Source organism: Dermacentor variabilis, chromosome 6, assembly GCF_050947875.1.
Source record: "Dermacentor variabilis isolate Ectoservices chromosome 6, ASM5094787v1, whole genome shotgun sequence".
In the NCBI taxonomy this organism is placed as follows: domain Eukaryota; kingdom Metazoa; phylum Arthropoda; class Arachnida; order Ixodida; family Ixodidae; genus Dermacentor; species Dermacentor variabilis.
The window spans coordinates 188,090,528-188,116,955 of NC_134573.1; the positions used below are offsets into that span (position 1 = coordinate 188,090,528).

Genomic DNA, 26,428 nt, shown 5'->3' on the forward strand with positions numbered 1-26,428 from the left:
TGAAGGTGTCATTGTGTTATTCATTAGGTGTTGTGCAAGTGTAGTGCATGTGGTGAGAGGTCTCTCTGTCGTCTCACAGGTGAAGAAGTACAACTTTGACATGATCGAGCGAGTGGAGTCGGCCACAACCAGTCACCTCTTCTGCTCACTGAACTGTGTGAATCTGTTTCGTGTAAACCAGAATGCATCGTCATCACGCATCATTCGCTGCGACTTTTGTTTCAAGATGTTGCCTGCTCAGTACCACCTCACCATGAGTGACGCTTCCATACGCAACTTCTGCTGCTACAAATGTGTCATCACATTCCAAAACCAGTTCAAGAACCTGCCTCTACTGACCACCACATCGCCCACTGTTGCCCAGCCTACAGTAGGTGAGCAGTGCATACTGGCTCTTGTTGGAGTCTGCTTGTTCATAGAAAATGCGTAGTTCTTCAGAAATTGACAGCTTTTTACCTTTATGTTAGTTTGAATTGGCTCAGAAGAAGGTGCAGAGGTACTAGGAACCACTAAAGGAGCATTCTTAAGCACACAATTTTCATTTGCTTTTGTTTTCACTCTTTAGCTTTATTGAGGTCCAGTGTTCATGGTCATTACTGTCAACTCACACCAATTCAAAATGATTTTTCTTTGAATTGTCTAAAGTTTAATGCCACATCACAGGGGCATTTCAAAAGCCTATAGTCTATTTACATGATGATGCAAAGTAGGTGCTGTTATATATATAGCTGCAATGGTGGTTTTGTCAATAACTTGCCGAGTCTACGAAGTTGGGCAGAGCTCTATAAAAATCTTAAGAGGCCTTTGAGGCAGGCTGTGCTGTAAACGACGCATTCAGAGAAAAATAACAAGTGGCCATTTACCCTGTAAAAATAACGTATTCTCTTGGCATTGACAATGAACATCACTCACGCACCATGACACAAACGTTGCAGCCAGCACCCTCAACATTGTCACAACACTCAAATAGATCTGAGCAGTGAAAATTGTGCAAATGCAGCTATAATGTAACTAAATATATTACTGTGACCTACAAGGGAACTTGCCTGATGAGGACAAGTCTCCTTTCTAAACTATAATTGTTTGTTTTTCTTCAGCTCTTGTCAACAGACTAAATAAGAGTGGTGGGATTGACTTGTACATTCTAGTTCAGTATGTTTGTGGCAATACTAGCTGCTAGGGTAATACGTATGGAGGCATCCATGGTCTGCCAATTTGGACAGCGTTTGAGCTGCCTTTTGGCTGCCAGATGTCCACCAGGATGCTCGTTGGTCATGTTTTGTCTTTAGCACACCACCGTGTGGCAATGTGAGACAATTGTATTGTTGCAGGCAAGAGCCAGACTACCACTGAGACAGGCAGCACGACCACGCCTGTGATTACCAACATACGTTCACTGGCCCCGGTGCCAGTCGTCCCCACTTCTATGCAGGCAGCTTCCGAGATTAGCACTTCGGCAGCAAATGCAGTACGGACACCACCTGCTCTTACGGCCATGCCAAAGGTGGGACACTTCTTGAATTAATTAACCCCTGCATTCATCTTGTACCAAGTTACATTGGAAGAGAGAGTTTTTCTGTCCCTATGTATGACACAATATACTGATTGTATTGTATAAATAGGTATGCCTGGTATACTTAACTCTTTTGGCTAAACTGCGAGCTCGTTTGCTCTCAGATTTTGTGCAGAGGAGCACTTTTGCCAGCCTTCATAGAAGTGCTGAGGAACCCCCTCCCCAAGCCTCAGGTCTAGGTGTATGGATAATGTATAAGTCAGCTGGGTATGTGCAGTGTATCGGATCAAAAAATTAAAGCACTATCACAGAATCTCATTTCTTTAAATGGATAATCAGTGCATGGCATTATGCCTTTTAGGGTCAGTCTGAAGTTGCCTGCTGTACGGTCGATCCTTGATCACAGATCTTGCAGCTGCAAATGTTATTAAAGAAAAAATGTCGTTACATTCAGGCCTCTGGTCAGGCACATACCCAGGATATACTTTTTTTGGGGGGGGGGGGTGAGGGGGGGGGTACCTTCACTAGTACAGATTTGAATAATGCCCACCATTCGCTCTAAAGACATGTAAACCCGCAAGAGAGAAATGAAAAATTTGGAGGACGCTTAAACTTCGCCTTTAAGAGTGGAACGCAATAGCATTCATAGACCCCCGACTACTTTTCATGCTTCCTGGCAACTGCAGCTTATGTAATCGTAACGTTTACCAGAAAACGCTGATGTCGAATGCTATGCATGAAGGCAATCCTTCTGGTAGAAACGCGGCCTTTTGCGTGGGTCGATCTCCTGTTATTGTTTTGCACTTATAATAGTTCAGTCTGAGAAGAGCTAACATAAAAGGTATGAGCTGTCAGCATTTTTCTTTCGTTACATTTGTTTGTGGGCTGCCATTTTCAAAATTCTGAGGAATAACTTTGTAAAGAATGAAAGACAAGGTATGAGCAACTTTGGTGGTAGATGAGTGGTTAGGTATGCGTGGTATTTTTGCCGAAGCGATGTTCGATGCTGGATCTTTTGCAACACGGGGCCCTTAATGCTATTGCGTTAAAAGGTGCACCTCACAGGTATGCTGCGAAATACTGTACATCGCTCCTTTACTTGGAAAACAAGGAGCCACTTCAAATGGGCTCGCGCAGAAAAGAAGCGCAGGAAGAAAACTGCCATGAACAAGTAAACAAGCGAAAGTGTAAAATAAAGATTTCTGGTAGCGTTCCTTGAATTAGATATGGAAGAATTATAGAGAAATATATATTTGCAGAACAATCACAGTTCTTTTCGATCCCTCGTTTACTGCTTTACCAAGTGCCAAAACCGACTTGTATTGTTATTTGGGAAGTTGCATAACGATGCGTGGCCACTAATCCCATACAACCGTGTAGAGTGCAGGATGCTTGCGGTTCTAGACGTGCTGCACCCACCACGGAAGGTTAGAAAAACACCCACATAAGCACAGCATAGAAGTGGCTACGTCGGGCGGCTCAACTGATAACTGTAGAAGCGCCATTGAAAACACACGGAATTATTCTCCACTTCAGGCGGCATTTTCTCTACTTCCTTTTTAAATAAAAAGATGGTCCAGAAATATTTTTTGCAAACAACTGCTAAATTTGGAAATTTTCGCTTTTTATTTCTGTTTGGCTATTGCCTCTGCTCTCTCATTTAGTAGATAGCTTAATTTCTCAACTCCTTGCAGCTCTTGTTTCCATTTGCCAGTTTTGCTCGAAAAGTGCTGTACAATTAGGGAAAAACCAGACAAGGTAATTGGTGACAGTCATATTGCTTATGGATTTAACGGTTATTGCAGCGTTTGGTGATAGACTCTGTTTTGCATTATATTATTTTCCACCTTGTCTAACCCATATTGTGAGTATATGGTTCTGAGGATCTGCCTGTATCACAATGAGCTGTCACTCGAGGAAATAATGAAGCAAAAGGAAAAGTTAAATGCAACTGCTGTTTTCTCCAGCCGCAGCTTGTTCCACAAGCATACAGACCAGCTGACTATGAACCGAATCCCTTTCCTGGTCCCTGGATCAGTCTAAACAAAGAAGGTTGGAACTAATGAAGCAACAGTGACGCGCATGACCGTTGAATAGATGGTGACAGCTGAACGCATCTTGATTTAATCGCACGGGCACCGAATCGATGAGAAAACTGGCCTTCACACCCCTGGAGATGCCAATAACTACTGCCATTCAAAAAGAGTGGAAAAGGCAGCAAAATGTTGTGCTGAATAGCTGTCATCTCAAGATTGATTTGGCAGCGCTTTAGGAATGTGTGGGAGGAGTGGTGGTCTGGGGGCGGAGGGGGGGGATGTATGCTGCTTAATTTCCCCGGGAAGGCCTTGGCCGCTCCCTGGATACATGCCTGCCTCTGGTGGTACAATGAAATTCATTCTTCACGCTCCTATTGATTATCAGCGTTGTGAATAGACACGAGTACAATTCTACAAAAATTTAAATTTTAATTATGTCAGCAAGATGTTAGGCTTGTGTTATTAGTAAGCTAGACAGATATAACCAAAGCAATGTGGCTGCAGCATGAGCATGAGTGATTAGTGTTACTGCATTAAACTGCCCAAAATAAAGAAAGGGGCTGACAGATGGAATAGCACACTGAGGTATAAAGTTCGTAAGCAGGGATAAGGTGCCTCAGAAAGGCTGGCCAACGTTTCGATAGGAGGTCCTATCTTCGTCAAAGGCGGCCTCATCATCCTCGGGCATGTTAGTTTTAAACGGTTAGTGCAGTGACATCACGTGCGGGTGTTGTCGCTTGCGGCTGGTTTTAAAGGGAGAGACTTCAGAGGAAACGAGCGCTGTCGTCCGACGTCTGTGAGCTTTGTTCACAAGAAGGGGGGACAAGAGCCGAAGAGTGGGAGCGCGGGGAGAAAAGAAAAGAAAAAGAAAGGCACAGAGAGAAAAAAAAAAACAGAAAAAAAAAGGGGGAGAAACCAGGGCGACACCAAGACAGAATAAAGGGAGTAAGAAAGAACAAGAAAGAGAGAAACATTTTTTAAAAGAAAGACGGGGGCTTGGGAGCGCGTTGAGGACACGGGAGGTTAGGAAGAATTCAGGGGTATCGTTGGCGGCATGTTCTTGTGGCATTAGAAGAGACGGTCAGGTGGTCAGTGCGCGAGTAACACAAAATAATAAAAAAGGAAACATGAGTTGAAAGAGTGACTTGAGTAACATAGTAGCAATACGTCCAAATTTCGGACATGCTTGATATTTCGGACGTCTTCGCGGCACCGCCACGAGCCCCATAGAATTAATGTATAAGGACATCTGAAGTAAATGAACCGCCCGCCGTCCAATTTTCCGGACTTTCTGACACGACGGAAGGTCCATTGGCTCCTCGCACAGCGCCCTTGCGAAGGAAATCGACTTGCAGCAGAAGCATATCACCGCTTTAAACCACAACTAGCCGAATCTAGCCGTCACACACCGATTTGGTCTGGCCACGCTGGCTATGTTCATTGCCGCAAATGACCGCACTTCCACCTCCGGCGGAGTTTCCGGAGTGGCGCTATTTCGTTTGTTTGCGCAGGCCACGTTTTGGCTAGCGTGGTGCGTGGTTGTGCTGTTGTGTCAAGTGTGCTCTGCGACGCTCGTCAGCAAACTCCACTGTTCGCAACTTGAGGATTTCGCTTGCCTTCGATGGCCCCACTTCGTCTTCGTCGTCCTCGCCGATGGCATCGAAGCGCAGAAAGCAGTACCGTACCCACAGAAATAACTTTTGACAAGTTTGTTGACGCTGACAACGAGCTCAACTTCTGCGCAGAACTGACTGACGAGGGAATAGTCCGTCAGGTTGTGGGGGATTCAGAGGACTCCGACGTTGAAAATGAGGAGCCAATGCCTGCGCCGCCTACAAGCGCCGAGTTGACGCGAGTACTGTTGACTCTTTCATCGGTGTACAGTGCTGACATGACCCCTGCTCAGATCAAGGCGAATATGATCGCATGCAACCGGAACGCCGTCCAAACAACGATCAACGAGTTCTTCAAGCCACTGCAGCAATAACACTGGCTGCCCGACTATGCACATGTACATGTACATAATAAACCGGCAGTAGGCTGCATACAGCGTTTTTGAATGCCTCTTTTTATAGCACGTTCATTGATGCTTTGGCAGGGTTTCGGAAGTGTGGTACTTCGCCCTTTACCTCTAGATCCGAGAAAAAAAGAAAAAAGGTGCGTTTTTTTGCATGCATTCATTTTTTCGGACGTTTTTACGTTCCCTAGAGGGTCCGAAAAATCGGTCGTTGACTGTACTACAAACAAATTTCCGTTCCCCTCGCGAAAGGAAGTATACGGAATCGTACTTCATACACAAGTTTAATTGCCTACACCAGACGGGAATTAATTTAGCATGCGGCAACTTAGAATCTTTAAAAGCGCTAACTTAAATCTGAAATTCTCATATCATCAACCAAGACACAAAACACATTATCCCACCAGCTAACCTTAATTCTTAACCTCACCTACTCTTCCATTTGGAAAAATTTTTTCCTGCCTACTACTCGATTTAATATACCCTTTCAAGTTTTTACGCCTATATCAACTGTACGAACCCATTCTCCCATGTACACTTGCCCCCGCCCGCTTCTGCGCACGTCACCCTCCTGTTTCTTATTCCGGTTTCGGTTCCCCCTCTCTTTTCCCTTCTTTTTTCTTTATATGTTTTTTGAAACCCCCTCACCAACACATTCCGAAGTCAATATGCCTTTTTCAGTGCCTCAACCCAGGGTATCGCCATTTCTGGATGCCGCCGTAACGACACCTACGCTGAGCGACTGGGGCAATGCTCCTTGAAAGACCATGCCACTGCCTTTCAGTCACCCCATACATTGCACTGCAGACTCCTCGTCGCCATCTTAACTACTTCAAAATTACTCGACGTATTGCTGCTACGTTACTCAAGTCACTCTTTCAACTCATGTTTCCTTTTTTATTATTTTGTGTTACTCGCGCACTGACCGACTGACCGTTTCTTCTAATGCCACAAGAACATGCCGCCAACGATACCCCTAAATGCTTTCTAACCTCCCGCATCCCCAATGCGCTCCCAGGCCCGTCTTTCTTTAAATTTTTTTTCCTCTTTGTTGTTCTTTGTCACTCCCTTTCTTTTCCGTTTTTTTTTCTCTGTGTCTTTCTTTTCTTTTCTCCCCGCGCTCCCACTCTTCGGCTCTTGTCCCCCCTTCTTGTGAACGAAGCTCACAGATGTCGGACGACAGCGCTCGTTTCCTCTGAAGTCTCTCCCTTTAAAACCAGCCGCGAGCGACAACACCCGCACGTGACGTCACTGCACTAACCGTTTACAGTCGCCGACCGTTTATTCGGATCTCACGGGGACTGCGGAAATGTCAGAATAAACAGGTGTCCGAAAAAGCAGATTAAAACAAAAAATGAAATCCTTTATTTCCACGCACTTATTCGGGCTCGGTAGTAGGCTTGAAGAAATCTTGAATGCGCCGTTGCACGCTGTTCCGTTTACGCGCAATCAGATAAGCCTGAATCTCTGAGAGGGTCGTACGGCTGAAAGCACAGTCACTGTTTGTGCACGCTCCGCATGCGACGGCAGCGTAGCACATGGTGCGTCATCATACGGTGGTGCAGCAGAAACCTGACGAATGATCTCACTGTCGTCGATTTCTGCGCATGTCAGTACAGCAGTGTCAGCACCTGTGAAACTGTCAAATGAGACGGTGTCCGGAATCGCAATGAAACCACTGCGCAGGCCTCGGCAGAACATTTTCCACGTCAGTAGGGATCACATTGGAAGGCGACAAATCTTAGGCCTCCTGGCACCCGCTTGCCGGCATTCCCCAGTGAAGTCCACGCGGGCACTGTCGGCGCCATTAGATACTTGATGTGATGTTTCCGTACGCCGCGTTGGATCACCGAAACCTCGACACAGCACACAAAGCAAACACCACCATGCCGACACCAGTCGCACAAATGAAAAACGTGGCCTGCTCGCAGCGTTGTGCGCGAACACGTGCGCAAAGAAACAAATCAGCTGCTGGATTGTTTTGACATGGCTTACTAAGCTGAAACCGGAACTGCTGTAGAGCCACTCTATCGAACCAGGCAGAAACGATGATGATGAGCGGGGATTTCCAGTAGCGCCACTTCGTGGGGCAGCAAGGAGGCTCTGTTCAAAACAAAAATGGCGTTCAGCAAGTTGAACTATGCGCCGGTCATAGTCGGTGCATAATGCTCTCTATCGAGTTGGCTCAAGGAGTGTCTGAAAAATCAGACGAGAGATTGCAACGTGTCCGAACTTTCGGCAGTTGTTATACATTATGGTCTATGGGGAAAATGGCGGTGCCGCGAAGCCGACCGAATAATCGGGCATGTCCGAATTTTTGGAGTCCGGAAAATCGGTCGGCGACCGTAAAACTAACATGCCCGAGGATGACGAGGCCGCCTTTGACGAAGATAGGTACTCCTATCGAAACGTTGGCCAGCCTTTCTGAGGCACCTCATCCCTGTTTACAAACTTTATACCACAGTGTGCATTAAACTGTGTTTCTTTTTTAATGAATTCCACTATAATTATTATTCTATCAAGTGATCTTGTGTTCAGCTTTCATGTATTATTCACTACATTTTTGTTTCTGTCTTTGCATAAAGTCTGCTCATATGCGTGAGTTCTTGTGGTTTTTGCAAATAATCACTCAAATATTATTAATAATCACTAGAAGGCTGGGGGCGGCTCATTGCTTTAAAGAGAAAATTGTGGTATGCCTAGTCACAAAAAGCTTAGGTCATTGTATTATTATTATTATTATTATTATTATTATTATTATTATTATGATTATCATTGCACACAATGTAACATATGCCGGCACAAGTTCTGATGAGCACTTATACTTGGTGATAGCTTCAATACAAGCTCCGTCTGCAAGTCTGCATTGTCATTCCCTCTGTGTCTCTGCACTACAAAACATAGTATTGGGGGAGGACACTGATGTTGAATGAAGTTCACCTCCACTGTGGTATCATGGAAATGAGCAAGGCTGACATATCTTCAAATTCTCTTTGTGGTAACCTTGCAGCTATCATGTGACCATTCTTGGTACACTCTTGTCACCTAGTTGTACAGTGCAGAAGAAAGAGAGGCTTAAGCTGGAACATTAATTGGCCATCTAGAATTGAAACAAAAAGCTGTTGACTCATGTTGAACTGTGTTTTATAGTGACAGCAACATAGTATGATCACTGTATGGGCTCAGGATCTTTAATAATTGACATGGCAGTCAGATGTTCTGTGCATACAACACATACCCTATTACAGTAGACACCACAAGGTACAATGGACAGGCAGCCAAAATGTTGTGATGCTATAGAATCAGTATAGAATCAAGTATAGAATCACGGCACGTCTTAGCACTCATGCACTGTCTTTGCACCACAAAACACGATATATCATTATCATTACTTGCGAGTAGTTCATCAACACGGGTGCCGTGACGGTTGTTGTGGATGCGTTGTGGAGCAGTCGGAAATCTTCAGCACCCCTTGGAGAGGTGCTGAAGATTTTGGCATCTTCGGCACCTCTTGGAGGACCTTTGACGTAGGCGTCCACTTTTTCTGCTGTCAGTGCCGCACGACTGCCTGACCGATAACTGGCAGCAGGAGAGGCAGACAGCAGGCCAGCAGAACACCAGGCTGCTGCTGTCGAATGACTAGTGGCTAGCCAGCCACTCACTTTTCAAACACTGCAGGTTGCTCAAACATCAGACCACCGTATCTGTCGCCAGGTATCTCCTAGGCCACCATGGCCCCGATCACCACAGGCCACCAGTAGGGTTGGTAATATTGATGAATGATTAGATGATTAAAGGTATCCCCCAAAGTGAGTAATCTTCAATGATGTCCAGCTTTCATTTAATCGACTTAATCTATTAGACACGTTCAGTTGATTGTTTTCTAGAGTTTGACAGGAGTGGTGCGAAAATTTTGAATGGCGGAGCACGAGCGATGACTGTGCAGCTGTGGTAGAGTGATTGTTTTTGCGAGTTCCAAGTGAAGCCACGCTGAGCATTTCCCTTCTCATCTCCCCATGCCGCCTGAAGCGGAAGGCTTGAAATGTCCTCTCAATTCAAGACATACCATAGCCACCGAGTCGTTGATCGTCGTGGCACTCCCAGTCCACTAAAGACGTGGCACAGCATTTGCGCAGGTTTGGGCCATGTACTTGACATAGTTATGAAGTTCATGTTGTTTCCAGCAAACCTATAGCTTCTGAGCGTCTATTCTCGCATGCTAGTTGTGTGGTCATTGAAAGAAGGTGTTTGTTTCACCCAAACGTCCCAGCCAATTGACATTCCTTCGCTCTATAGAAAAGAGCATGTGGTTTAAAATCCTAAAGCAGTGATTTTCTTTTCACCTGTACGTATTGCCATTTCTTATATATTTTAGTTGGCCTTTGCCTATCACTTTTGCCATTTTTCTTATTTCTTGTTTAACTGCACTGTACAGGGATTTACTAGTGCCATGTATGTTGTTTAATTCTGCTGTAAGTACCATTTTATAACATATATTGTTTATCTTTTCATAGGCCACTAGTGCCAACTATATTTAGTCTTTAACAAATTAAAGATTATTCTTTATCAAACTTTATACACTTTTATTTCTACTTGGTTACACCTCTAAGATGATAGAATCAATCAGGTGATAGAAAAATGTGCGGAATATAACCAACCCTTATATATAGCTTTCATTGATTACGAAAAAGCGTTTGATTCAGTCGAAACCTCAGCAGTCATGGAGGCATTGCGGAATCAGGGTGTAGACGAGCTGTATGTAAAAATACTGAAAGATATCTATAGCGGCTCAACAGCCACCGTAGTCCTCCATAAAGAAAGCAACAAAATCTCAATAAAGAAAGGCGTCAGGCAGGGAGATAAGATCTCTCCAATGCTATTCACCGCATGTTTACAGGAGGTATTCAGAGACCTGGATTGGGAAGAATTGGGGATAAGAGTTAATGGAGAATACCTTAGTAACTTGCGATTCACTGATGATATTGCCTTGCTTAGTAACTCAGGGGGCCAATTGCAATGCATGCTCACTGACCTGGAGAGGCAAAGCCGAAGGGTGGGTCTAAATATTAATCTGCAGAAAACTAAAGTAATGTTTAACAGTCTCGGAAGAAAACAGCAGTTTACGATAGGTAGTGAGCCACTGGAAGTGGTAAGGGAATACATCTACTTAGGACAGGTAGTGACTGCGGATCCAGATCATGAGACTGAAATAATCAGAGGAATAAGAATGGGCTGGGGTGCGTTTGGCAGGAATTCTCAGATCATGAACTGTAGGTTGCCATTATCCCTCAAGAGAAATGTTTATAACCAGCTGTGTCTTACCTGTACTCACGTACGGGGCAAAAACCTGGAGGCTTACAAAAAGGGTTAGACGCAACGAGCTATGGAAAGAAGAATGATAGGTGTAACGTTAAGGGATAAGAAAAGAGCAGATTGGGTGAGGGAACAAACGCAAGTTAATCACATCTTTGTCGAAATCAAAAAGAAATGGGGGGCCATGGGCAGGACACGTAATGAGGAGGGAAGATAACCGATGGTCATTAAAGTTACGGAATGGATTCCAAGGGAAGGAAAGCGTAGCAGAGGGCTGCAGAAAGTTAGGTGGGCGGATGAGATTAAGAAGTTTGCAGGGACAACATGGCCACAATTAGTACATAACCGGGGTAGTTGGAGAAGTATGGGAGAGGCCTTTGCCCTGCAGTGGGCGTAACCAGGCTGATGATGATGATGATGACACCTCCCAAACTTAACATAGGGTCCTGCAAAAGTAGATAACTGTGTTTCAACCTCTTTAAGGTGCCTGGCAAAAATTTTGATTAGTCAATTAATTGATGAAAAACACTGAATTGAAAGCGATTAAACAATTAAAGGCTAAAATGATAAATTATTAATCGTTAATCGAATAAAAACATTAATTGACCACTCCTAGCCATCAGGTCCTCGGGTCAAAGGGCTGCACCAAGTCGCTTTTACAGCAGGCTGGCTGCCAGTACAGTGTACTAGAAGGGGCAACGCAGCGGACGGCACTCTCCGCGTGGCTCCGGCGACGTCGGCAGTAGCGGCGGCGCTGCAATCAACGACTATTGAAAAACAGCCAACGAAGCGTTTGCATCCACTGCTATGCACCTATATGCTTGGTGAGCGCAGGACATATTGTTCTGATTTTTGCCCGAAGGACATTGTTTAGTTGGTCTATATTCTCTGCTTACTATCAGAAAACAAAATTCTTGTTTTTTGCCACAGATCCAAAAGCGGTTTGTGAAATTAGTTTAGCATGTCTGTCCTCCTGCTGAAACCTAGCCACGCTGTGGAGAACAGGGGCACTTTTGATCATAATTGAGTCCCATCCAGATTAACTTTTTCAGCACAAGAGAAAATTATCACTACTATACGTTCGGCAATCAGGATAGAGTTTCACTTACAGAGCTTGAGGGCGCAGATGACAGTCTATACGAGCACAAGTGAATAGATTCAGATCGTACATAATCGCAATCGAGTGACCACAGTACAGGGGAATTATACGTAGCTAGTCCTCGCAAGTTCAAAAGTGTAATTTAAGCTGTTACGTAGCACGTTCATTCTCTCCTTTCAACAGTGCATTATAGGTGATGCCTGGGATGAAAACAGAAACTGTGTTAATGAATAATGTCGAACAGCCAGACTTGTTGCTCCTGACATGAACAGGAATGCTCACGGATTGAAGTCACATACACCTACAGAAGCCATTTATTCTGGAAAAGTCACTGAAATTCAGCTGTAGAAATCAATCATGTCGTGCCCCCAAAGTAAACACGAATGCGCAGGAAGAGAGGACTAGCGCAAGAATTATCCCGGAAGCCACATGGCAGCTTTGCTGAAATGGCAAAGCAGTTAATTCTTGTATTTATGATGACCATGCTTTGGTGGGCGGTTTAACCCTTTGAGGGTCAATTTTTTTCACCATATGCGACCACCCAGGGTCGATTTCTTGTATTGCAAATTCCGATTCTTCTTAGGAGATTATTTCGAAAAAAAAATTACCGTAATTGTTCTAGGGTGACTGTGAAGTTAGAAAAAAAAAATTTTGCGTCCGTATATATGGGGTGCAATCGGAGATGGTTGTTCGGTGCATTCGTTCACTTACCGGCGAGCGTGATTGGCCTACTCCGCGCCGACGTCGCCAGCCGCGAGGCGCGGCCACGTTATTGGTGACGTCAAAATGACAACACGCTCCTGTCAGTCATCCTCCCACCGAGCATTTCGTCTGCTAGGTGCCGAACCCGACGGGAGCTGGAAAGTTTGGAGCGATCGCATGGCTTCGCATGGCGTGTCTGGTAGATTGGATTGGATCCAACCAGCGGCTGCGGCCGGGCACGTTTAGATCCAATCCATAGTTTAATTCGAGAAAATGGCGCTACCTTTGGGAACTTAGGTTGTTGCGCTGGCGTTTCTAGAGGAAGGAGGAGAGCGGGTGGCGGTGCGAAACGCGTTTGAAGAAATAGCAGAAAGTGAATTTCGGCATCGTTTTTGTTTCTCGAAACAAATAATTCGTTGGTTGTACAGCGAAATCGACCCCATCATCAGTGCCAGCGAGCCACTGGAATGTTGTCACTGCCTCTTGAAAAGTGCGCCACTCTTTCTGTTGTTTCTTTTTCTTTTTTCTTCTCGCTGTGCGTGACACCACCTAAAGACGACGCAAAGAAACTAATAGTTATAAATTGCAGTAGTTACACATACTACTATTTGAAGATGTGTTTGGGCTTGAGAAGAAAAAATACATTTTTTTAGATAAAGATTTCATTCATTTGGAAGACAAGAAACATTTCGTTTTGTAATATACTGTCTGCAAGCAGACGACAAACGACAGAAGTAAACTTCCGGGGAGGTCACCACTTCCTGATTGGCTGCTTTCTCCGCCCCATTGTCACAAATTTTGCATACTGCCACTTAGTGACGTTGCAGCAACAGAACAGAACGCGTATCCAACAAAATATCTCCCATCGCGCCCATGCACTCTTCATTCATGAATAACAGCAATAAAAAATGAAATAAACTTATCAGAATCAAAAATTTGATGCATTTTTATGCACATAGTTCAAGGCTTTGAAAATTCGCACATGAGAATATTTCGCAAGCCTCAAATTTTCCTGCTCTTACACTAATACGTACGTCCATAGCGTAATCGAACTGCTTAGGAGCGCGCACTTAAGAAAAGAAAACTGTTTGGTTGTGTGCCCATCAAAAAAAAGCAACACGTGTGACAAACTTCCGCTAATCTTTATCTCATCGCCAACCAGCGGGGCAGTTAGTTTTCGCGAGTCTGAAAAAAAAAAAAAAGAAAAGAAACGGAAACGCATGCACGGCGGCATCCTTCCTATGCGCACACCTGTTAGCACTAAATGAGCGAGAAACAAGCGGTCGCCATTTGTGCTATTAGGAATGAGTTAGACATCAGTTTCGCAGGTGCAAAAAGGCGAAACCGCCCGCAAAGCAAGATCCAAACAGCCGCGCGCATGCCAATGCGCCAGTGGTACTATATAGATGCACGGGAGCAAACTAGCACTAAAACAAACCATGCAAAGAAACCCGAGAGAGGAAGGCGCATGAAAATATTTCCCTGTATCCCCACATAGTGGCAGCACATGACAGAAAAGAAAAAGTTAGGAAATTGGCGCGCTTTTTAAACGAAAGACGGCGCTGTAAATATACGGCATCAACCATTTTCAGACTTGTTCGCGGTGCCATATATTTACGTCATTGACCGTCAAAGGGTTAATGGCCTAGTGAAAACACTTCGTCCATAGGCCGTACAGATCATGTCCCAATGTCCATGCACCGTTTCAGATACAAATAGGATATCTGCTGGACGTCAGTCTCGGATATCCTATTACGAATGTCCTAAGGATATCTCACATGGACCTGTTCCTGATATTCTACCATGAACGTCCCTAGGTTATATCCCACATGGACCTTTTTTTTACATGCACAGGAGTATTTGTCTTCCAATTGAAGCTATGTCTCATGAGTTTCCTCGTAACAGAATTATGTTTTCTCGCATGTTCAAATTACAATCCAAAGCTATCATGTCTGCAGCTCGTGTTTACATCATAATAGGAATTTTCTGATGCAATTTACTTTGAAAACTTCAATTAGTTTAACAAGGCAATTGCGCTTGGCAGGAGGCTTTGAAGAATGAGGAGTATACCACACTTCTGCACATGTGCGTGCATGCGTAACGTGTACATAATTTATCTGTTCTTGGTGCATGGGTGCTCTGCCCATTGCATCTATTACACAATGTGTGATGTGACCGTGATTTACATTATGGCGAACATGTGCAAAAGGCCCTGGCATGCGTCCGTAAAATGTACGCAACACTTCCACATAATGTCCCTCGCGGACATGTAACGGATGTCTGCAGGAAACGGGAAGTGTGGCCAAACGGTCATGTGTGGGACGTTCGCAGGACGTATTTGATGCATCCCTATGATATCGATGTCCTCGTAGTGGATGTCCATAGGATATCTGTAGGACTCCATTGTTGTCACTGCAAAAGTACAGCATTTAACAAAATGGGCACAAGCTCATGGTCCATGTAATCTGTAACTAAGTGCTCGAAATACAGGTATCACAGAGTATGGGGACACACACAAGAGCCGGTGCGGTGCAGAATGTTGCTATCTCGAATAGTTTTCCACACTTAATGCAATGACAGCATTAATTACTCTGGTAATGGGCACAAGAAAAAATGAACTGCATTACAAAAGTCCCGCTGCTTGCTTTGCTTCAGCAAATCTTAAACCCCGTAACAACGAAAGTAAGTTTAAATTAAGCAGTTACATTGTAAGGTTGTTCTCTCCTTGGCACACCTTTCAACAGCTAGCACATTAAGTGATGCCTTCAATTTAGTTCAATTCAAGTTTATTACATATATTAGGAATGATACATAGTTGTGCATATTCAGAAGGAGGTCCCGGGACCTCCTGTGCAAGTAAAGCGAGTAAAACTACAATGTAAGAAAGCAAAAGAAATGAAAGAGAGTATGTATATATACATTACAAAAGAAAAATACATATATAAGTGCATCAATAACGTTCACTGGTAGATGGATTATTTATCGTTCAAAAATGGAAATTGTTTCAGGTTTTTCTTAAATATTTGCAGGGAAGATACAGATTTCATATGAGTGTGTAAACTGTTCCAAAATGTTATTGAAGAAAAGAGCGATGTGGATCTACCATAATTAGTATGCATACTAGGCAAGAGCAAGTTATGCTGGGTAGCAAAGCGAGTAGAATTAGGATGGAAGAGTGCATTTTGTGGGAAAATGTCTAAAGTGAAGCCATGGTTATAAATTTTAAAGAATTTAATGCCTATGTTATAAAAATAAAGGCTGGACAAAGGCAAAATATTAAGATCAACAAATATGGGAAAGGAAGGTGAAAACCATGGGGCGATCTTAATAATGCAAACTGCTTGTTTCTGGAGTTTGATAAATGGGGAGAGGTGAATGGAGTATGTATGACCCCATGATGAGATACAGTAGTTTATGTGGTTGTATGTAAAGGCATAATGTAGTGTTGTAAGTACATGGAGATGGATGTAGAATCTGGTTTTGAGGACGGCACATATGCCAGGAGATATTCTAATGCAGACTGATGAAATGTGTTTATGAAACTGAAGATGGGTGTCAACAATGACTTTGAGAAAAGTAACATGATCAGATGAAGTAAGAGCCTGGTTGTTGATGAAAAGACAAAAAGACATATTTTTTCTGTTTGGTCAATGCAAAAGCAAAAAGATGATTTATAAAGGCTAATTAATAGCCAGTTTGCTGCTCACCACTGCACAAGAGAATTTAATATGATTGCAAATTCGAAATTAAAACATTAAGGTCAGGGCTGTGAGCAATGATGGTGGTATCATCTGCATATAAAATACACTTAGAGTGAGAAAGGCAAGAAGACAAGTCATTAATATTGTGAAGTGAAGTGAATATTGTGACGGTGAAGAAAGAAGCAATACGGTGAAACACAAAACTAGCTTTTATTGGGCGAACCTGTGCCCACAAAAACAGGCTACACTTATAGCACAACGATAGCGGCGAACACGGTCGGCGATCGTCGGAAATCTGATCAGCGGGTCAAGCGCGTCGGCTTTTATAGAGCAGTCGTCGAATGTTCCAGACTAATCGTTCGGACCCGCGTGCCTTCCACAATGTTCTACACCATTCGCGTTACGCGATGGAATCAGATAACACAAGGTTCGGCGACAACAGACAGCCGGGTAGAAGCATCGATAACTTTCCAGAAACGTTGGATACATGCAGGCGCGTCCCTCGCTGTGCGATTACATTTGTTAAGCGGCGAAACGTGGTCGCCCGATAAAGATAAGTACACGTGTCAATACCCCCCTCTTAAAAAGCATCGTCCCGATGCTACAAATATAAGAGAGCGAAACACAAAAAGACACTTCTTAAACATAAGTAACAACAAAAAGAAATAAAGTCCAAAGGTCAGTTACGCGAAGCCACAAAGTTCATTAACGCTGGTAGTAGGGCTTGAGTCGCACAACGTGGACTATTTCAGGCCGTGAGCGGCGCCGCTGTGATAGCGAAATACCGTCTGGCACGACCTCATAGTCCAGTGCGCCAATATGTCGGATGATCTTGTACGGTCCGAAATAGCGACGCAAAAGCTTCTCGCTCAGTCCTCGTCGGCGTATAGGGGTCCAAACCCAAACACGGTCACCGGGCTGGTACTCCACGAAGCGTCGTCGGAGGTTGTAGTGTCGGCTGTCGGTCCTCTGCTGGTTCTTAATTCGCAGGCGGGCGAGCTGTCGGGCTTCTTCGGCGCACTGGAGGTAGGTACGGACGTCAAGGTTCTCTTCGTCAGTGACGTGAGGCAGCATGGCGTCGAGCGTCGTCGTCGGGTTCGTGCCGTAGACCAGCTTGAACGGCGTGATCTGTGTTGTTTCTTGTACCGCCGTGTTATAAGCGAATGTTACGTACGGCAGGACGGCATCCCAGGTCTTGTGTTCGACGTCGACGTACATCGCTAGCATGTCGGCGAGGGTCTTATTCAGCCGCTCCGTAAGACAATTCGTCTGCGGGTGGTAAGCCGTTGTCCTCCTGTGCCTTGTCTGACTGTATTTCAGAATGGCTTGGGTGAGCTCCGCTGTAAAGGCCGTTCCTCGGTCGGTGATGAGGACTTCTGGGGCGCCATGTCGCAACAGGATGTTTTCGACAAAGAATTTCGCCACTTCGGCTGCGCTACCTTTCGGCAGTGCTTTTGTTTCAGCGAAGCGGGTGAGGTAGTCCGTCACCACGACGATCCACTTATTTCCGGTTATTGACGTTGGAAAGGGTCCCAGCAAGTCCATCCCGATCTGCTGGAATGGTCGGCAAGGAGGCTCGATTGGCTGTAGTAATCCGGCTGGCCTTGTCGGCGGTGTCTTGCGTCGCTGACAGTCTCGGCATGTTCTGACATAACGGGTGACGTCGGCGGTCAGGCGCGGCCAATAATACTTTTCTTGTATCCTCGATAGTGTCTGGGAAAATCCGAGGTGTCCAGCGGTCGGATCGTCATGTAGGGCGTGCAATACTTCTGGACGAAGTCCTGACGGGACAACAAGAAGGTAATTGGCGCGGACTGGTGAGAAGTTCTTCTTCACGAGTAGACTGTCTTGAAGCGTGAAGGAAGATAATCCGTGCTTAAATGCCCTGGGGACAACGTCGGTGTGCCCTTCCAAATAATCGACGAGGCCTTCAAGTTCCGGGTCCGCTCGTTGTTCGTCGAAGTCTTCCGCGCTTATTATTCCAAGGAAGGCGTCGTCATCCTCGTCATCTTGCGGCGGTGGGTCAATGGGGGCGCGTGATAGGCAATCGGCGTCTGAGTATTTTCGTCCGGACTTGTATGTTACAGTGATGTCGTATTCTTGTAGTCTGAGGCTCCACCGTGCCAGCCGTCCTGAGGGATCCTTTAAATTCGCTAGCCAACACAAGGCGTGATGGTCGCTGACGACTTTGAATGGCCTGCCATATAGGTAAGGGCGAAATTTCGCTGTAGCTCAAACGATGGCGAGGCATTCCTTTTCGGTTGTAGAATAATTGCCTTCCGCTTTTGACAACGACCGGCTGGCGTAAGCTATCACGTGTTCATGTCCATCTTTTCTCTGGGCCAGGACGGCGCCGAGGCCTAGGCTACTGGGGTCAGTGTGGATTTCGGTATCGGCGTGCTCGTCGAAGTGCGCAAGTACGGGCGGCGACTGCATGCGTCGTTTGAGTTCTTAAAATGCGTCGGCTTGCGGCGTTTCCCACTTGAACTCGACGTCACATTTAGTTAGCTGCGTCAGCGGCTCAGCGATGCGTGAAAAGTTCTTGACAAATCGCCTGTAGTAGGCACACATGCCAAGAAATCTACGCACTGCCTTCTTGTCGATGGGCTGTGGGAACTTTGCTATGGCAGCTGTCTTCTGCGGGTCGGGGCGGACTCCAGATTTGCTGATGACGTGGCCTAAAAATAGAAGCTCCTCGTAAGCGAAGCGGCACTTCTCCGGCTTCAGAGTAAGTCCTGATGACCTGATGGCCTCTAGTACTGTTGCCAGCCGCCTAAGGTGAACGTCGAAATTTCCGGCGAAGACGACGACGTCATCCAAGTATATGAGACAGGTCTGCCACTTCAATCCTGCTAAAACCGTGTCCATCACGCGCTGGAACGTTGCAGGCGTCGAGCACAGTCCGAATGGCATAACCTTGAACTCGTAGAGGCCGTCTGGGGTGATGAAGGCGGTCTTTTCGCGATCTCTTTCGTCGACTTCTATTTGCCAATAGCCAGACTTGAGGTCCATGGACGAGAAGTATTTAGCGTTGCAGAGCTGATCCAATGCGTTGTCTATCCGTGGGAGGGGGTATATGTCCTTCTTCGTGATCTTGTTCAGACGATGATAATCGACACAGAAACGTAGGGTTCCGTCCTTTTTCTTTACCAGAACAACAGGGGATGCCCACGGGCTTTTCGACGGCTGGATGATGTCGTCGCGCAGCATTTCGTCGACTTGTTCTCTTATAGCTTCACGCCGAAACTCGGTAAGGGCTCTGACGGAGTGGTCGAGCGCATTCCTCGGTGATTATGCGATGCTTGGCGACTGGTGTTTGTCGAATCCTCGATGACGTCGAAAAGCAGCCTTTGTATCGTCGGAGCGGACTTCTGAGCTGCTGTTGCTTAATCATAGGGAGATTTGGATTAATGTCGTAGTCTGGTTCGGGAACCATGGTCGTCGGGGTAGATGCGGCGGAATCCGAGAGGACAAACGCATTACTTGTTTCCAGAATTTCCTCGATGTACGCGATCGTCGTGCCCTTGTTGATGTGCTTGAACTCCTGGCTGAAGTTTGTCAGCAACACTTCAGTTTTCCCTCCATGCAGTCGAGCGATCCCTCTTGCGACGCAAATTTCACGGTCTAGCAGTAGACGTTGGTCGACTTCGATGACGCCTTCTACGTCAGCGGGTGTTTCGGTGCTGACCGAAATAACAATGCTGCAGCGAGGCGGGATGCTCACTTGATCTTCGAGCACACTCAAGGCATGGTGACTACGAGGGCTCTCCGGCGGCATTGCTTTATCTTCCGACAGCGTTACTGACTTCGACTTCAGGTTGATGATTGCGCCGTGTTGGTCCAGGAAGTCCATACCGAGAATGACGTCTCGTGAACAGTGTTGGAGGATAACGAAGGTGGCAGGGTAAGTCCGGTCATGAATGGTTATTCTTGCCGTGCAGATCCCAGTCGGCGTGATGAGGTGTCCTCCAGCGGTGCGAATCTGAGGGCCTTCCCATGCGGTCTTAACTTTCTTCAACTGGGCGGCGATGTGTCCACTCATTACGGAGTAATCGGCCCCTGTGTCGACTAAGGCAGTGACTGCGTGGCCGTCGAGAAGCACGTCGAGGTCGGTTGTTCTTTGTCTGGCATTGCAGTTAGGTCTTGGCGTTGGATCACGGCTGCGTCGTGTTGAACTGAAGTTGGAACGTCGCGTCGTCAAGTCGTCTTTCGTCAGTGTAGTTTTGGCTTCCAGACTTCGTCGGGACAGCGGCGTGTCGTTATGTCGTCGAGATGGTCTCTTCGTCGTCTTCGTCGGCGGCGGAGGATCTTCGTCAGTTCGACGAACAGCAACCGCACCTCCATCGGTTGCTGCTTTTAGTTTTCCGGGTATGGGCTCGCAGAGCAGCCCCGGGCTGGGCCAGTGTATGGACGGCGCTGCGGCGACAGGTAGCGGCCTGGTGACGGCGAACGGGACGGTCGTCGAGAGTTCCACTGAGTGGCGGCTAGGTAATCGGCAATGTCACGTGGGCGCTCCCCAAGCTGTGGTCGTGGCGCGTTGACGGCGAACCCTCTCAGTCCCATGTCGCGGTATGGGCATCGGCGGTACACATGGCCGGCTTCTCCGCAGTGATAGCAGAGCGGGCGGTGGTCGGGGGCTCGCCAAATGTCCGTCTTCCTCGCATAGGTGCGCTGGGCGAAGGGTGGGCGCGCTGGCGGTGGCGGCGGCGGCGGACGACGGAATTGCGGTGTTGCAGGACCTTGGCGCGGTCGCGCAGGGGGGCCTTGACGGCGGGCGACGGCGGCGGCGTAGGTCATTGCTTTCGGCTGCGGTGGTTCTGGTTGGACCTCAGGAACTCCAAGGGATCGGTGCACCTCTTCTTTCACGATGTTGGCGATAGAGGCCACTTGAAGCTGCGACGAAGGCAAGACCTTGCGCAGTTCTTCGCGCACAATGGCCCTGATGGTCTCGCGCAGATCGTCTGTGGCCAGTGATTGAATTCCTGCGTAGTGGGTAGAGCTTGTGCGGCGGTTGAATTGCCGGTTCCGCATTTCGAGTGTCTTCTCAATGCCGGTGGCCTCGCGAAGGAACTCTGCTACGGTCGTCGGTGGGCTTCGTACCATTGCGCCGAAAAGTTCTTCCTTCACACCACGCATGAGTAGGCGTACTTTCTTTTCCTCGGCCATATGCGGGTCGGCGTGGCGGAACAGACGGCTCATTTCTTCCGTAAAGATGGCAACGTTCTCATTTGGTAGCTGCACTCGGGTGTCCAGCATAGCTTCGGCCCTTTCCTTGCGCACGACACTTGTAAAGGTGCGCAGGAAGGCGCTACGGAACAGGTCCCACGTTGTCAAGGTCGACTCCCTGTTCTCAAACCAAGTTCTGGCGGCGTCTTCTAAGGCGAAGTAGACATGCCGCAGCTTGTCGTCGGGGTCCCAGTTGTTGAATGTCGCGATCCGTTCGTAGGTTTCCAGCCATGATTCTGGGTCTTCGAATGTTGAACCGCGGAACGTTGGAGGCTCCCTGGGCTGCTGCAGCCCGATGGGGGACGCTGGGGCTGCCATTGGGGATTCCTTGGCCACAATCTTCTTGGTCTTCTCAGGTAAAAGTCCGTGCTCCGGGGCAGCTGTTGGAAGACGGCAGCTTGCTCGATGTTCCGGGATGGCGCTGATGTTGTCTTTGCGGTCTGGGCTTGGATTACGGCTTGTCGGGGGCGTCCGGTACACGGACGTAAAGCACCTCCACCAGATGTCACGTGGTAGTGACGGTGAAGAAAGAAGCAATACGGTGAAACACAAAACTAGCTTTTATTGGGCGAACCTGTGCCCACAAAAACAGGCTACACTTATAGCACAACGATAGCGGCGAACACGGTCGGCGATCGTCGGAAATCTGATCAGCGGGTCAAGCGCGTCGGCTTTTATAGAGCAGTCGTCGAATGTTCCAGACTAATCGTTCGGACCCGCGTGCCTTCCACAATGTTCTACACCATTCGCGTTACGCGATGGAATCAGATAACACAAGGTTCGGCGACAACAGACAGCCGGGTAGAAGCATCGATAACTTTCCAGAAACGTCGGATACATGCAGGCGCGTCCCTCGCTGTGCGATTACATTTGTTAAGCGGCGAAACGTGGTCGCCCGATAAAGATAAGTACACGTGTCAATATATGTTAAGAAAAGGGGTCCTAAAGTAGATTCTTGGGGAACACCTTTAATAATATATGAGGGACTAGAAAAACAATCGTCAACAACAACAAGCTGCCGTCTATTAGATAAAAAGCTTTTCAGCAGTATTAGCGGTGGCCCAACAATACCGCAACACTCAAGCTTTAAAAAAAGGATGTTATGGTCAATAGAATCAAAAGCTCTAGAAAAATCTATAAACACAGAAGCTGAAATGTCACTGTGATCAATGTGAGATTTAATTTTATGCGTGAAACATGCGATGGCAGCGTCAGTAGACAATCCTGAGGGGAATCCAAACTGATATGATGTTAGTATGTTAAATTTCGTGTAGTCTTGTTTCAATCAATTTCTCTAGAACTTTGTCAAGGAAGGGAAGGTCAGAAATTGGATGGCAATTTTCAGATAAAGATTTGACACCTTTCTTCCAGGCAGGTATGATCTTCGCAACCTTGAGTCAGGAAAGACACCAGAACTAAAGTGAAGGTAAATATGCAGCTTAACATGGGTGAGATTGCAGAACAAATTAATTTGATTTGTTTTGCAGGGATGTCCAGACCAGGGCCAGTTGATTTTGAATCTCAAATGATGGATTCAATTTCTCAGGGTTTGTGGGTTGAAGAAAAAAAAGATTGTGGCTTACAGGTGAAGGAAGGAGAAAAATCAGGACTGTCAAGGAGGGTAATATGTGCCGAAAAGTAATCACTGAAGGCATTAGCTATCTCATTCAGTGATGTCATTCATGGTTGCACTATTTTATAGATGGTGATGTAATTGTCACTTCATGTGACTCAGACTTATTTAAGAACTCATTTACCAACTGCTATTTCCTTCTAGTATTATTACTGCATTGTTGAATTTGATCTTCATAATAGCGTGCTTTGCATCTTTAAGAAGTGTGGATAAAGTATTTGAATAATGCTTACATCGTGCTTTGAGCTGTGTGTTGAAAGGCTGGTGCTTTGTTTTGTTTTTTGTGGAGGTTGTCCTTTCTTATACAACATAACAGAGAAGTTGATATCCAGGGGAAAGGGGAGCGTGATAACGTCGCTATGAGGACAGTACGGTAGTGCATGATCTCACGGCAGTATAGTCTACGCTCATTGCAACAGACCCGTGTGCAACAGACTTTTGGATATAACGGATATTTCAGCCTTAGTTTGTTCTACCTATTTTATTAATGCAACGAAGTTCGCTTTTAATGGACTGCGCTACAAAGGACTATTGGCTACAGTGGACAAAATTAGTGGCAATTTTCGTTAAAATCGGGTGTATAAAACGAACTTTTGCCGTGTCGACAAGGGCTGACAACTGCCTTGTGACGGTCAGCTGACGATCGCGGCTCAATATCTTACGCGTGAGGGAGGGACAAAAGCGGGGTGGAAGCACGCCATCTTTTGCGTGCGAAGCACAGACGTGGCTGCTGTTAATGGCGTGGCCACATGGGCGCCGTATCTTGAAAGCGATCAGCGATGTAAACAAAGTGCACGCTACTGCGGGCGCTGTATATTGAAAGCGATCTGCAATGTGGACAAAGTGCGCGCCAGCGCGGGCACCGTATCTTGAAAGCGATCAGCGATGTGGACAAAGTGCATGTCATCGCGGTCGTGCCGTATCTTGAAAGCGATCTGCAATGTGGACAAAGTGCGCGCCAGCGTGGGCACCGTATCTTGAAAGCGATCAGCGATGTGGACAAAGTGCATGCCATCGCGGGCGTGCCGTATCTTGAAAGCGATCTGCAATGTGGACAAAGTGCGCGCCAGCGCGGGCACCGTATCTTGAAAGCGATCAGCGATGTGGACAAAGTGCATGCCATCGCGGGCGTGCCGTATCTTGAAAGCGATCTGCAATGTGGACAAAGAGCGCGCCAGCGTGGGCACCGTATCTTGAAAGCGATCAGTGATGTGGACAAAGTGCATGCCATCGCGGGGTGCCGTATCTTGAAAGCTATCTGCAATGTGGACAAGGTGCGCGCCAGCGCGGGCACCTTATCTTGAAAGCGATCAGCGATGTGTACAAAGTGCATGCTACCGCGGGCGCCGTATATTGAAAGCGATCTGCAATGTGGACAAAGTGCGCGCCAGCGTGGGCACCGTATCTTGAAAGCGATCAGCGATGTGGACAAAGTGCATGCTATCGCGGGCGTGCCGTATCTTGAAAGTGGTCTGCGATGTGGACAAAGCGCATGACACCGTGGGCGCTGTATCTTGAAAGCAATCTGCGATGTGGACAAAGTGCACGCCACCGCGGGTGCCATATCTTGAAAGTGATCTGCGATGTGAACAAAGTGTGCGCCCGCACGGTCATTATCTTCAAAGCAATCTGCGATGCGGACAAAGTGCGCCCAGTGCCAGTAGCTTCGTGTGCTGTGCTTTCGACGTTTACTTCTCGTTGAAGCGAGGGACAGCATGAAGGTCAATTCGCCCGCTGCTGCTGTCACGCTTATCTTGCTTAATTTGCTATCGCAATCGATGCTTTGCCTTTCAGGTGAAACTGCGATTTTATTTTGTTTGTTTTTTATTTTGGGTGTTCGTCACTCACTCTTTGCAATAAAGTTGTTTGACATCATCTTGAAAGTTTTAGAAGTGAGGCGTCTCAGATATTGCGGACTTCGGATAAAACGGATGTTTTTGTCGGGTTTTCAGGGTCCGTTGTAACGAGAATCGACTGTATTAATAATGTGGGTAAGTTTGGTTAATGCAACATCAGGATCTAGAGCTTCAAGAACTGGCAACCAGTCTGCATCTTCAATAATTTTAGTGTATTTAATGTTATCAAAATAGGTTCTGAAGTGCAATTAATTTACTTGGGAAATAGATTTGACAGTGTACAGAAGTATAGGGCAATGGTCCGTAATATTAGTTTCGATAACACCAACTTGAGTGGGCACGGTGAAATTAGAGATCACATGTTCAATTAAAGACTGTGAACCTCTGTTCGGATAGCGTGTAGGGTCAGTTATAAGACAGTGGTAGCCATAGCTATAGATGCAGGTGAGGTAGTCTTTAGTCACAGCGTGAGAATCTTCTAATAAGTTTATGTTAGTATCACCTAGAATTAGAACATTTTTCTTTTCACTAGACAGTCGATGTAGTATGACTGAAAGTTCGGTGAGAAAGCTGGAAGAATCAGGCGAATGAGTGTTGGAACAGACGACTTTGCGATTGTTGTTAGTTATGGCAAGTGTATCAAATTCTGCCCAAACGGACTCGCACTTAGCGAAGTTCAGAGTTGAGTCATGTTGTCTCGTGAATGATAAACCATTTAACACGTAGATGGCAGAGCCTCCACATGAATCACCATCGCGATGGCAATACTTGCATGAATAACCTGATAGACCATAAAGGTCTTTATTTTCAGCTGAAAGCCACATTTCAGATAGACCAATAATCGAAAATGGACAGTCAAAAGAGCCCAGGAAGGCTGAAATCTTGGTATAATTTTTATGCAAACTGCGGGTGTTCACATGAATTGCAAAAAAAAAATAGAGACAAATAAAAACTGCACAGACGAAGAATGTTACACAGTTTCAGCCGGCCTAACTGCTGTTTATGCGAGCTGAAAAGCCACGCAACAGGCCCTGCATGCAAGAGTGAGTGATTTCAGCACCGCCGCTCCATTCGCCACTGCTGGCATCAGGTGCCTTTATGCACCGCTGCCTCCATGCACTGCACTGCCCTTTTCTAGTTCACTGTACTGCCGGTACGCAGTGTGAGCAGCAAAGCAAGAGCGACACACCAGCCACCAGGTCCGCACGGCACCAGGACACCTTGTAGTCGAAAGCCCTGTCTCGAACCACAGGTCAGCTAGCTGCCGTCCGAGTTGTTCAGTGATCTCTCTCTCGAGCCCATGTGATTCTTCCTCGTGTCATGGGTACACAA

The 26,428-nt window shown here is 46.5% G+C and overlaps 1 protein-coding gene across 4 annotated transcripts in view; it reads left to right on the forward strand.

Moving 5' to 3' along the window:
- The window catches only part of woc (zinc finger protein without children), a 132,174-nt gene that overhangs the window by 40,820 nt on the left and 64,926 nt on the right, over positions 1-26,428 (forward strand). For all 4 annotated transcript variants that reach the window (XM_075697114.1, XM_075697115.1, XM_075697118.1 and 1 more), the window contains exons 9-10: positions 80-374; positions 1,332-1,504. In XM_075697114.1, coding sequence (XP_075553229.1) covers positions 80-374; positions 1,332-1,504 — 468 coding nt within the window. The remainder of the gene's footprint in view (positions 1-79; positions 375-1,331; positions 1,505-26,428) is intronic.